Source organism: Carassius auratus, unplaced genomic scaffold (assembly GCF_003368295.1).
Source record: "Carassius auratus strain Wakin unplaced genomic scaffold, ASM336829v1 scaf_tig00020786, whole genome shotgun sequence".
Classification (NCBI taxonomy): Eukaryota; Metazoa; Chordata; class Actinopteri; order Cypriniformes; family Cyprinidae; genus Carassius; species Carassius auratus.
This window is the reverse complement of record NW_020525057.1, coordinates 127,407-141,646: the sequence shown is the minus strand read 5'-3', so window position 1 is coordinate 141,646 and position 14,240 is coordinate 127,407. Positions and strand designations below refer to the sequence as shown.

At 34.0% G+C, this 14,240-nt stretch overlaps 1 protein-coding gene across 5 annotated transcripts in view; it reads left to right on the top strand.

The window, feature by feature from the left end:
• The window catches only part of LOC113076603 (solute carrier family 12 member 7-like), a 53,425-nt gene that overhangs the window by 7,616 nt on the left and 31,569 nt on the right, over nucleotides 1-14,240 (top strand). The window contains exon 1 of one of the 5 annotated variants that reach the window (XM_026249295.1): nucleotides 1,631-1,903. The exons of the other annotated variants lie outside the window; for them this stretch is intronic. Within the exon in view, the coding sequence (XP_026105080.1) occupies nucleotides 1,798-1,903 (106 nt within the window). The 5' untranslated portion in view covers nucleotides 1,631-1,797. Of the gene's footprint in view, nucleotides 1-1,630; nucleotides 1,904-14,240 lie in introns of those variants that run through there. 5 annotated transcript variants of the gene reach the window in all.

Below are 14,240 nucleotides of genomic sequence, written 5' to 3'. Positions count from 1 at the left end.
AGTTTGTACTGTGATTACATTCTTATTTTTGTAATAAGTACTTTTTTTTAAAAGAATGCTGCAGGTGTTTCTTTGTTCTATAAATCATCTTATAAAAACACCGTCTCAGTTGTGTAAAATTACTGAAGATATACACATAACCACAACATAAGGAAGCAAGCAGAAAAAACTTTAATTTGTTTCAGGTCTGACTAGATTTAATAGATTTGAATAACCTTTAACAGACTGTCTTCTCGGAGTTAAATCTAGATCTGTGTTCGACGTGAATCTAGACGTTCTGCACGCAGCCAGTGCAGGCTTGTCTTTACACTGCACTGAACTGCGTGTCAAAGGTCACGAACACAAAACAGCTCATGACTTGTACAGCATGGCATGCACTGCAGTAATGCTTACAACAAAAGATCCTACCGTATGCCAGGTCTGGTATTGTTTGTGTGGACTGAGTGCTTTTAAAATAAGGAGCTGTCTGTAACCGTAGAGCTATGCTTTAATGACAGACTGCTGTGTTCATGGCTTGTGTTTGCACTGTGCACATGGACGAGTGCGATCACACGTGCATGGTTCACAAACATGTTTACTGTAACGCAATCACTCTTTGATGTACTTTCTTCTATCCTGGGATAATGTGTAGTCAGTTGTAGTTCATGTGGTTTAATTTAGTACCGTTGCTGAATGACAGAAATGACACCCTTCACATGCTTTATGTCTCAAAGGGGTTTATAACATTTTATATCAGTAGTTTGACTTGCACTACTTTTCAAAAGTTTTTTTTTTATTCTTCTTTTATTCAACAAGGACACATTAAATTGATCAAAATACAGTAAATGCATTTATAATGTTACAAAATATATCTATTTGAAATAAATGCTGTTCTTTTAAACTTTCTACTCCCCAAAGAATCCTGAATTATATTTCCATCAAAATATGAAGCTGTACAACTGTTTTCAACATTGATAATTATAACAAAATAAAATAAAAATTTAGCAGTTAATCATCATATGAGAATGATTTCTGAAGATCATGTGACACTGAAGACTGGAGGAATGATGCTGAAAATTCAGCTGAGCATCACAGAAATAAATTACAGTTTAAAATATATATTACACAGAAAACAGTTATTTCAAATTGTAATAATATTTCACAATATTGCTGTTTTTACTGTATTTTTAGTCAAATAAATGCTGCCTTGGTGAGCAGAAGAGACTTTTTTGAAAAACAGTATTTCTGTCAAACACATTTTCAGCTTATAGATTACATTTAAATTTTTGTAAATATTTTTTTTTATTTTAAGGTTTTGTCATTTTTGTTAGTTTTAAAGTGTGTCTATATCATTTTTTACTTACTTTTTTTTTCACCTGAAATAAAATAACTTTAAGATACATATATATAGTTAATGTTTATTTAGAACTTATTTTACTTCGAGAAAAAAATTATAAAAAAATCTTTGTTTTTAAATTTTTTTTTTTTTTTTTTCTCTATAATGACCTTGTTGACCGGGCAGAAGATTATTGAAGAGGTTGGTAATCAATAGCTTCCTTTATCTGGTGTGTTGTTGTGTCTGGAGAATCAATCTGCCACAGGGGAGAAAGCAGACAGCAGTTCTGTGTGTGTTAAGGACGGCCCACTGGGCGGAGCTTCCCAGCTTCCTTATATGGAGGAAGGCAGGTCACATGGTCGGGCCGGTGTCAAAGAGATAGGAACACAACTGAGAACTCTGAACCACAGCTCAAACAAGCCAGCGCAGAAGAGGAGGAGAGGCAGATAAAGACACAGACAGACATCTCGCATGGTGAGAAAATGCCCATCAACTTCACCGTGGTCCCTGTGGATGATGGCAGAAAGTCCTCTCAGGAAGATTCGGATGACAACAACGCCCTGCAGGAGGAGGATGAAGAAACATTAGGTGAGATGTTCCCTCTGCGATCTTTCCAGACTGAATCCAAACAGCTCGGCTGGATCTGGAGTAACGTGCTGCTTCAGGTTCACTGTCCGGAGTGTGTTAGTCTCTCTCTCTCTCTCTCTCTCTCTTTCTCTGCGCTGAAAGAACACGCCTCTCTTTTCCTCTTTTCACATGAGTGAGAGAAGCATGTCCTGAAGCAAGCTCGTGTGATGTTCGAGAACATTGCTTACATCTTTTGTAGTTTCATTAGCCTTATACTGGTCATTTAATGCTTCTATTAGTGCACACCTTCACTAGAAAGTGCTGAATGGAGTCAGTATTTATGCATTTGTTGTATAAATGATGGCAGTAAACACAGTAGCTCTTATTTCTACACTCGTTGGCACAGTTAAACATATAGTTTCACATTTCTTGTGCTGACTAAAGCAGGTTGATATATTGAATATGCATGAACAATTCACTTGTTTTCCTGGCAAAATAAATGAATGCTGCAATATTTTAATACGTATTCTAAAATATTTTATAATCAGACAAATATTTGTCTTTTGAGGGCAGTAGGGTAGAAATGTTAATTAGTGTTGTTTCATATTGCATTTTCATGATGAATTCACTGCTATATTTTAATGCCCTTTAAAGACTTTCATTATACTACAGCAATTGTGCAAAGTCAGTTTTGCGTCTTTAATAAGAATTGATTCATATTTGATTCATATACTGAAGACTATGCAGTGGTTATTTCAATTCATTTTCTGTAATAGTTTTTAAAAGCATACTGCAGGTGAAATACTAAATTAATTTATACATTTGTTCTGTTGTAATTTGCTGCTTTGTTCCCATTTTTAATAACAAAAATAAAATAAAATAATAATAAAATAGCTATATTTTCATATATATTGGTATCGTGATATTCGATTTTGGTCATATCGTCCACCCTTAATTGCTGTCTTTTAATGCACTTTTGTATTTTGCCTTTAGGCTTTCAGGAAGGATTTATCATTGGGTTAATTTTTGATTCTTCAGGACATTAGGATAGATATGTTTATAATAATGTTATGTTTTAGTAGCTAAAGTAGTTTGTGTTTGAGTCAATAAGATTCATTCATGTGAATCAGTTTCAGTAAATCGAGTCTGATTCTAAAGTGTTTGCTGTGACAATTGACTTATTTTTTTAAAATGTTTCAACAAAACACACATGTATGCAGTTAAACATACTTAAAAAGTTTAATGAAATAATACATTATATAATAAATATTTTCATATCTTAAGTTCATGTAGTGAAAAACTGCTGAAAACAGGCATGGATTATCTTAAACTTGTTATTTACACAATATTTTACAGATTTTGAATATATTTCTCTTCATGTAGGTTGAGATTATGGTTCCTCTGTTTGAGAAAAACATGTCCTTTTTAAGTCATTGATTTCTTTCCAGTTTGTACTGACCACAGGTCACAGACTTCATCTTCAGAAACTGTCCCTCATTACACGAATCTTTTCTCCTGTTAATTGCAGCCCTGGCTAACAATTACGTCTCAGATCTGACAGCTTCAGTAGAGACACTGAATGCACATTAAGGGTTATGTAAGCGTGCAGTTTTCAGTGTTGTGCAACGGCTGTTTTTCTTGACTCAATGCTATTGATTTGTCCTGTTGCTTGCTTCCTGTTGGTTCCCGCCGGTGGGAGTTTAAGACCCCACCCTTCACATTCGCCGTGATCTCTGGAGCTGCTCTCTGTCTGTGTATCTTCTGGGATGTTACAGATGAAGGTCACGGTGTCCACGGTGTCCACACGGAGCTGGTTTCAGACCGTAACCACAAGAGGCGTCTTAGAGATAAGAAACCTGTCTTTCTGCCTGATTACATACAACATCTGCATCCAATTATTCCAGCTCTCCACCCTTGACAAAGCCAACCTGAGACTCAATAACAGAGTAACTGTAAACCCTGTAAAGCTTTATTAAACATCATAGTTTGGGTTTATACCGCAGAATACACAGGGAGATGTTTATTAAACTGATATTAACAGGTTGGTTCACTCTTGTCTTCAGTTTTCTGCTGATTCGACAATGCAAAGCAAGATGATTATTAAAAACGTCCTCGTCATAAACAGCTATGATAACCATCGTTAGTGGCTCTGAAATATAATTTCTGATGATTTCAGAGCGGTGAATCATGATTCCACCCTGCTTTGGAAACCTCTTTATTCATTACAGTCAGCAGCATTGGCTTTTAACAGCACACATTATTATAATGCGGTTTTGTCTGTAAGTGAGTGAAGACAGTGGTTGTTTAATGCACACGCAGGATTTTTAAAGCGTGCATGGAAACGAATGAATTTCAGCATGCATGTGAAGTGGTTGATGGTCAGATGAACTCATTTCTAAAGGTTAGTTCTCATGCAAGTGTGTGTGATGAGGCTTCAGATGTGTGTGTCACCGGTGGGTTACGAAACCATGACAAAGACCGGTCGAACTGAGTTTGCTCTCTGGAGAGATCGTCTGTGTCAGACAGAATTATATTAAATATGGAAGTGTAACTGTTTGTCATCTCGCTTCACAATGGCTAACAAATACGCAATATCCCAGTGTAAATATTTGGTGAAGTAATTAATTATTAGATTATGCCATTTTTACACTGTTTGTACACTGTGTAGTTAATAATATAGTTATTTTAGCTGGAAAAGAAACAGAAAAGGTTTTAAAAAGTCGTAATAAATTGATTTAAAATTAAGGTTTTTCTCATTTGTCTGCGCCAAAACAGCTCAATGTTTACGAAAAGCTAAGCTCAAAATAAAAGACTAAAAACAGTAAAACGAATATTATTCAGACTCTAAATTCTGGATGTTCGGAAAGTCTAAATAAATAAATTTGTACATGTGTAAATAATGTAAAGACACCCTCACGACTAATATCCATGCAAATATATCTTCCGCAATAATTAATGTAAAAAATGTTACATTCTTAACAAAAAAAAAAAAAAAATAGAAAAATGGGTTTTTCCGGCTTTTAATTCTGATTGGACGAGCTGTGTCACATGTTCATTACAAACAATTAAATACCACATATGGCACATAGAAATTTATGTTTTTCCTCATCTTGACTTGTATTGGCCTTCATATGATTTCATAATTCATCCGTCCTTTTCCCATGCATGTAAATAATGCAAAGCAGTCCTTATCACGGACATCTATGCAAAACAGTGCAAAAGTTACAGAATATCAGACATACAGTATATTTGACAAAGACAGTGTTGTTCATCAGATGAAGTCCTGGTTTTACGCATTAGTTCGTTCTCAGCTGTTTGTTTCTCTCTTTATATTAGCAAGATCACATAGACTTATCTATCCAGGATGTCTTTTGGAAGCAGGGCTTCTCATGACGTCATGATCCGCAGGTCTCTCCTCTGTCTCTGTAACTCCATCCAGATGTGAGAAATGTGCTGTTGTGTGTTCAGTGTCTATTACGTGAGAACAAACCCAGACGCCACACAATCCACTTCACTGCGCTTCATTATCATCAGATAAACCGTTTCATCATCTGTGATAGGACATTATCAGACATTGTTCCTCACACATCACTTGAAGCAGTAGTTCACCCAGAATCTCTTTATTTATTCACTCACATAGTCAAGTAGGCCACAAAGGGGGATTTTTTTGTTTTATTTTTGTTTTGTGTTTTCTGGAGTCATATGAAACGTAGGTTATTCATGGAAAAACATTTTCAGACTCATCCAAAGCATTTAGAAATGATATTTTATCATGAATTGGAATATGAGTCTTATGGATCGTTATGATACTTTAATGCTTTTTTTTTTTTTTTTTTTGTGCAAATAATGACTTCCTACTAAGTATTTTTGTCCTGTTTTCTGGCACATAAGTTCATAAATAAACGCTGTCAGAATAATAACCAGCAGAAAAACAGGAAAGGTACCAGGCATTTTTTGCCTGTTAAGTTTACAGACATTTCCTTCAGCAAAATGCAACTCATAAAACAAAATACAGGAAAAACACCTGTGGAAAAAAAATCATATCGACTTGAATGCATTCAGCCATATTTCACATAATTTTTATTTATTTATTTGTGTTTACTTCAGATGCAAAGTTAATGAAGATATTAAGTGAAAAAATATATAAAAATTATGTGAGTAAGTGCAGATTTTTTTCTGGTATTTAAGCAAACATTCACATTTTAATATATTTTTTTCCTGAAAATAACTCTTCTATTTAGGTACATTTATTTTTATTTGAGTTTTAGATTTTTTATTTATTTTTATTTGATGAAAATTTTATGAAGATATTAAGTGAAAAACTATCAAAGTTAATTCAGTTTTTTTTTTTTCAGTTTGTTAAGCAAACACACTTGTTGTTTTACTTCTATTTAGGTTAATCTATTTATTTATTTTTCCCAGTTCGTAATTTTAGTGCTTCAACATAAACTGAACAAAAATGTTACTTTGGCATCTAACTGAAACATGTTTAAGTTTTTCATCTAATATTTTTGTATATTTGTTCTATTTCAACATTATTTTGTTTAATAACCCTGCATGAATGAGGGTAAATAATGTGAGTTTTGTATTTCTGTGTGAGCTGATTCTTCAGTGCTGGCAATCAAAAAGTGAAAACATGGGTTTTTAAATGAAATCGTCAGTAGATGAGAGTTTGTTCCAGGGTTGTTGAGCACGTTTCTCACCGGTCGTTCAGAACCCTGTGTTTCCTGTTTCCTGTCGGGCTGAATCTGTTCTCCATGTGCTGCGTCTGATAAGAGTGTGTGTGTGTTTCCCTGCTGCTGAGACACACACATCCTCCGACACACACTTTTACTCGCTCACTCTCTCAGCTTCAGCTCAATCCAGAATCTGGGAACGCATTGGTTTAAACATGTAGTGTTTATGAGCATTTAAACCAGAGAGCAGCTTTATAAATGTAGCGCCGGAGCTAATAATAATACACTGAATGTCTCGTTGCACTGTAAGGGTTTGAGTGTTTAACAGGCCTGGTTCTGCTCAAGGATCATTCTTCATATTTTGGTCACATGACGTACGTCAGTGTTAGCCATGCATGCAACATGCTTCATGTTTAGACAAACATTCACATTTTCTCTTATCGTGTGGCAAACCACTTTATCAAAACAAATAATTTAATGTAGTTTAATAATTCAGGTACTTTAAAACTGTGGCATTCGTTCCTTACTGGTCTTTGTGTGTGTGAACCGTTTTTATTAATATTTTTATTGTAGTTTTTATTTTTCCATTTTCCATTTTAGTTAAGGTTGTAGTTATTAAATTGTGTTTTGTCATATTTATTATTATTTTGTATGTATAGTTTTAATAAAAAAGAAAAAAATCTCAGTTTTACTAGTTATTTTAATCAGGGTTATTATAGTATTATATTATATTATTATATTATTATATTATTATATATATTAACTAAAACCACATAAAACTACAAAAAGAAAGTTACTGATGAACTAAATTTGATCTGAAACAAACCTATATATATATATAATCATACTTATTTTCATTCAGCTGTTTGCTGAGGCAACATTTCTTATTTTCGTTTAGTTTATCATGATGTACAGTACTAAAATAAAGAAAACGAAAACAGAAATAAAAATGATTAGAAAAATATACAAGTCAAATCTAATCTAAAAGTAAATCTAACCTAAAAATGTAATCTGAAAGTAAAAAAAAAAAAAAAAAAAAAAACATTTTAACTAAATTTTAAATTAAAACTGAAAATATAAAATTAATAACTATAAATAAAAATATACAATTTTAAACTTTGGCAACTAGATGAAATAAACTTTTAATAATATATACTGTATATATATATATATATATATATATATATATATATATATATATATATATATATATATATATATATATATATATATATATATATATAACACAAAACATTTATTTCATTTGAAGGATTTTTTTTAAGGTTTATTTTTAACTTGACTATAATAATAATCTTGCTTCACAGATTCATTCTTGTTCTAGGTGTGTCATTATTAAATATCTTGGCAAGGCTGGTTTATTTATGTAGCACATGTCATATTCAATGGTACCTGAAACTGCTTTACATGGAGAGGATTTACAAATCATCACAACTAATGATGCTTAAGAAATGAAATCAAAAATCTAAAGTCAAAACTGGTCTAAAGGTTGTTCATGAACACAGTCCTGTTCTGTGGTGTGTGTGATCTGATCTTACACAGTCAGTGGTGCAGTTATCAGCTCAATAAATCACTTTAGTCAATCTTACGTTGTGTGATTTCGTCCTCTCCTCCAGTAGACGATCTCCTCTCAAACATGGGTTTAGTCTGTGCTTGTTATTCCCGCTGCGCTGTGCTGATTCACTGCTGTCATTGCACCAAGATGAACTGACACAACATCTGCATGCTGTGTGCACAGTGTATATATACTGTAAATATATAGCAATCAGTAGTATTAGTATTAGTATGCATTTTGAACACAGTCTATGTTCAGGTGACTGTAGGAGAGACTGAATTAAAGCTCATTCATCATTATCAGTAACTCACTGTCTCCCTCTGCTGGAGAAACCTCGCTCCTGTTAATACATGCTGTATGGAGATAAGATAATCTTATAATCTTATTTTATGTGTTTTTGCAGATAAACTGGTTTTGACTTTGGGCCTTGTCTTTATTTAGCTGATTGTAGTTTGCTTAGATGGATGCTGTATCATCTGTGTGGTTTCATATACTGTATGTGGTTGAATTCTGTTTTGACGTTATGAAATATCATCCTCGTGTCCTGCTCTTTGTTTCCGAGGCTATGAGGAAGTGAGCGTGTGATCTGGAGAGTTTGTGACAGAACGACTGCTAGACAGAAATCACATCCTCTGTATTTTCTTTTGTTAAAGTTTTCAAAGAATCACAAACACACATCTGTCTTGATCCTCCTAAAGGGCTCATATTCTGATGAATAATAACATTAATATAAGATTATATGTGTGTGTGTGTGTGTGTGTGTGTGTGTGTAGAATCTTGATTATTACAAAAGTCATAATATTAAATATTAAAAGTAATTAAAATATATGAATCATTACCAGAAGTATTTGTTAATTTGTTATTATTATTATTTGTCATTTCAATTGATATAATATTTTTTATAATAACAATACATTTTTAAAAATATAAATTGTTTGTTTTATAATTAATAATAATAATAACCTTTTAAATAACAAATACACAATAATAATAATAATAATAATAATAATAATAATAAAACAATATTATTCTTAAAAATATACATTTATAATAATAACATTAACAATAATATAAAATAAATCTAATAATATAAAATTATAATATATTCATGCCAAATGCAACTGAAAAAATATTAATGTTAAATATTAAATTATTATTATTATTATTGTTACTATTTGTTACTAATTATATTTGCAATTGTAATTGCTGTTGTCATAATAACGGTAATAATATATTTGTAAATGTATAAAAAATAAAATTTATATTACTAGTATTCTCAATCTTACTATGTAAAATAGAACCGATTCAGCAGATTCAGTTCAGATTTGATTTCTACACAAACAGACTGAATTCTTCTGGTGATCATATACAGCAGATGATCTATATTCTAATATCAGCTGGTTTAAATCCTGATGTGATTGTTTGTGTGTGTGTAAGTCATGAGTCACACTGGGGTTTGTGTGTTAAGTGAGTGTCTGAGACCCCCCCCCAGCCCCCGCAATCCCAGAATGCTCTGTTATGTAACACACACCTTTACCTGAATCTTTAACAGCTTACAGCACCGCAACAGGACAAACACACTGAATAAATATCAAATTATATAGAAATATAGAAAGCCTGTGTCTGACATTTTAATCAAGCATTGTGAAAAAAAAATAATAATAATTCTGTCATTGTTTGGACTTGGACAGGTGTTTAGTGTCCTTTTCCTCTGCTTGCAACCTCCTCCCTCGGGTTCAGATCTGTTTTTAGGTCTGTGTTTTTGTAAATGAAGAGTTTTTTTGTCATGCGTGGGCCTTCCTTCCTCGGGTCCTGCGATACTTTCTAAAAAGGACAGGATTTGGTTAATCTGGTTAAGTGATTATTACCCAGTTCACATGCTGACGAAGAGCCTCTCGACGAGCAGTGATTAATGAAGGAGATGTGAAGTGAGATCCATAAGAAGAAGAAGCTGTGCTGCAGTATATTAATAACACACACAACTGTATTCACATCATAACATCTCAGGTGCCTTAATGCTTAAAAAATAATAATAAGAATAATAATAATGCTAATATTAATATATAACAGACAGAAATTTCCAGGTATTTTATTTTGTGAATTTTGTTTATATATTAATTTAATATTTTTTTAAATGTTTATTACTTTGTGTGTGTATGTGTGTGTGTATATATATATATATATATATATATATATATATATATATATATTATAAATATTATAAACATTCAATAATAAACTTTATAAGACATAGAATGTGATTTGACATAATGAAAATCTTAAAAACTAAAAATGTTGATTTAAAAAAAGACAGAATGGACATGTCTTGAAACGAATTTCATTGCTAAATAAATAAATGTTTTATTAATAAATGATCATTTATTTAATAATTTATTTACTGTTAATATTATATATATATACGTGTAATTTGCACGGGGGTTCTGGGGGTCATAACTCCCTCAAAAATCTAGGATCCAGCTAATATAACCTCCCGAATATCATTACATCATGCAGATTAAAATATATATGAAATATTCCGAATGAATACTTTTGTTCATTTTCTTCATTAATTTAATTTGCCAGCAAGAAAGATAGTATCTGTAACAATGTTCTTTCGTGGGAAGAAGGAGGCGGGAACCAGCAGAGAATCAAAATGACTTTAATAATAAAATAAAGACAAAATATTGCGACAGCCCCTCACAGACGACTGCCGCGCACAAACAAACTCAAAACATAAAATAAATCCAGGCCTGGTCCTCTCTAGTCCTTCAATGTTGTCACTCCTGTTTTATATCCTTCCATCTCCTCCGTGGGATGCGACCCACGGCTCTCGGCCCCGCCCCATTCGCCACAAACACATTTAAATGTAAGCCTTACTTAGCCTTTTCACACGTAAGTTTAAAAGTATTTCAAGGCGACCGTTATTGATCGTGATATCGCTTTATGGTTCCGATGGAGACGCGTCATTCATTGCTTGTCACACCGCAGTCACAATATCGCTGAATGACTGATGATCTGCTTTTATTTCTTTTTTATTCAAAATTTCACAAAAGTGTGTTAGCTGTAGCAGGATAAATCTGTTATTCCGATTGTCAAATATGTGCAAGTGGATGTGTTTTGCTCTTCAAACACCTTTATAACAGTCGCGTTAGTTGAGTTAGCTGTATGCACAACGTATTTTAGGTATCTAGCTTATTAAAATACCTAAAAAAATACGTGCATTCTTAGGAATTTACCACCTCCGGATCGATTTGAGATTATTTTTATTTTTATTTATTTTGTTCTTTTTTGTAGGGAGTATGCAAAGTGACAAAATGAATCAAAGCACAACTAACGTTAACGTTAGTCCAGACTTGTATTTTCTCAGTTTCTGAATCTGATGTTATCAGAGGCTAAATGCAAACACAATTTTTTTTGTTTAAATAAAACCACCTTTGAGTCTTATTTCATGCAAAGTGATAATATAATTGCACTTTTATATTTTTTGATGATAATCAGTAGTAGAATTCAATTGGCCAACCGATACAGTCCCAGTGTATTTTGTATTTCTTGCTCTATTGTATCAGTTACACCTGTCCAATCACACTGACCGGAGCTTTAGTGTGATGACATGCCGTCTCTCTCTCCGCTTCCATCAGTCACTTTCCTCTCTCTCTCTCTCTCTCTCTCTCTCTCTCTCTCTCTCTCTCTCTCTCTCCCTCTCTCTCTCCCTCTCTCTCCCTCTCTCTCTCTCCCTCTCTCTCTCTCTCTCTCTTTCTCTCTCTCTCTCTCTCTCCCTCTCTCTCTCTCTCTCTCTCTCTCTCTCTCTCTCTCTCTCCCTCTCTCTCTCCCTCTCTCTCTCTCTCTCTCTCTCTCTCTCTCTCTCACTCTCTCTCTCTCTCTCTCTCTCTCTCTCTCTCTCTCTCTCCCTCTCTCTCTCTCTCTCTCTCTCTCTCTCACTCTCTCTCTCTCTCTCTCTCTCTCGCTCCTCCCCGTGTCTGGGTGAGTGCTCTAGATCAGGGATCAAGTGCTCAGGGACTGATGTCTCTGGCGTTTTATCATCAGAGCACAGACAGTAGAGCGTGTCTCTCCAGGGACCCTCCTCACCCTCTCTCTCCATCAGCATGGAGCCGGGGTCGAGCTCCTGCCCGCGGGGTAAGTGTCCGGCGTGGAGCGGGGCGTCCCGGAGTTTGTGATGGCTTATATATAGGATGTAAACAGAAGATTTTTTTCTTTGAGCTAGATCTTGTTTTTTGAACTGCCAGTTGGGATCATCTCAGGGTGAAGATTTATTGGTGTTTCAATGTTTGCAACCAGAATAACCTTTTCTAAACTGACTTTAAGTGACGTTTTGAAGGATGTCACTCGTTGTGTTGAGCTAGTCTTTGGTTTTACTTCAGTGGACATAAAAAAAGCTGTTCTAGAAATTCAGGATTGTTTAAAATGAGATATTTTCTTGGCATTGAGTAGCTCTGTGAAGACTGTGACCACAGATAGACGTTGCATTGCTATTATCAGTTGTAGAGGTTAAACCTGGACTTATTTAGTTTGTCAGTCTTTGGGCCTTGTAATTGCTGGACATCCGTGTGGGATAACGGGATTGGAGTGACTCTTTCTGTCAGCGTCACTTGCACAGTCAGCCGGTGTAAAACAAGCTCCTGTAGACCGCTTACAGAGGAGAACGACAGAGAGCTTAGCTGATATAAATAGAGTATGTGGTCATTTATATTACCATAGAGCTTCACGGCTGCTGTACCTGACATGCCTGCACTCATTTGAACCTTTCTTGTGACAATTGCTTTGTGCATGTATTGTTAAAGCGCGTCGAGAAGAAGTTTTTAGGTTAATTGCAAACTCAAACTATGTTATGTTCCTGGAAAAGGAATAATTAACATGCATCCTTAATGTGTGATGAGTAACTGTGTGTGTGTTTGTGAATCCAGCTCCTGTGCATCAGCGTTTCTCATTGCATCAGTGAATGTCAGGTCCACTGGTCCAGAAAGATTTTCAGCTGGAGTTCTTTTCTGTTCTGAAATCCTCTTTTGTCGTCTCACTGAGTGTGTATCCAGGGTTTGGTGAACTCGAGGGATGCACTTCAGCACTGTCCTGAGAAGACTTACAGTGAGCTGTGTTGATTTGCATTGGTGGGTTATTATGAGCTGTTAGTGCAGGTTTCGATTTTGTTTTATCTTGACATTTTCATTTCCATTTCATTTCTCATTTTGTTATTTATTTTATTTTATTTTTTTATTTTTTTTATACTGTGATATTTTATTTTATTTTTTAATTGTTTAATGTCCTATTTTATTCTTTTTTATTTTATTTAACTTAATTTATTTTTTATTTAATTAAATATTTTACTTTTTGTTTTGTACTCTATTTTATTTTTTTATTTATATATTTATTTATGTAAAGAGCATGTTTCAGATCTCCTCAGGATTTTTTATCACCTGTTTTATCATCCCGCAGGTGAAATTGGTGCATCTGATGTAGATCAATTAAATCAGTAATCAGCAGTAAATAAATATTTGTGTGGTACTGAACTACTTTGCCTGTCGATGATGTTATCATTTGCAAAGGAAGGGTCACTTTATTAGGATCAGTTGATAATGCATCATTGTTGTTCCAGTTTAGTTTCAGTAGTTAAGGAGGCTTTATTTGCTCTTTACTTTGATGATGTGCACAATTAAAGTGTTTGTAAACACTGGGCTGAAGCGCTGCCTCGGTCATGTCTGGAAAAGAAATGGTCTTAAGCCGAGAACATGCAGTGTGACGCTGCTGATCGGATGAACTCGGTGACGTTGGGGGTAATTTTGGCTGGTACCTTCATAGACGTCAGGTTCTGCCACGGTTTAAACTGAGACTGATTGTAAGTTGTTGTAGAGTTTATGGCAGCTTGGTGTTGCATGTTTTGTCAGCTCTTGTATTGTTAAATAAAAGGTTTTAGATGTGCAATTCTAAGTCAGTTTCCTTCTCTGATCGTACAAATCTTCATCAGCATGTCCTCGGCAGATATGGGAAAACATATTTTCCTTATTATAATTTTTGTCTTGTTTTCAAAGTAAAAAGACAACAACACATCCTTTAGAAGAGAAGCAAAAATGCATAAAATTTTAAGTCATGTTTTAAA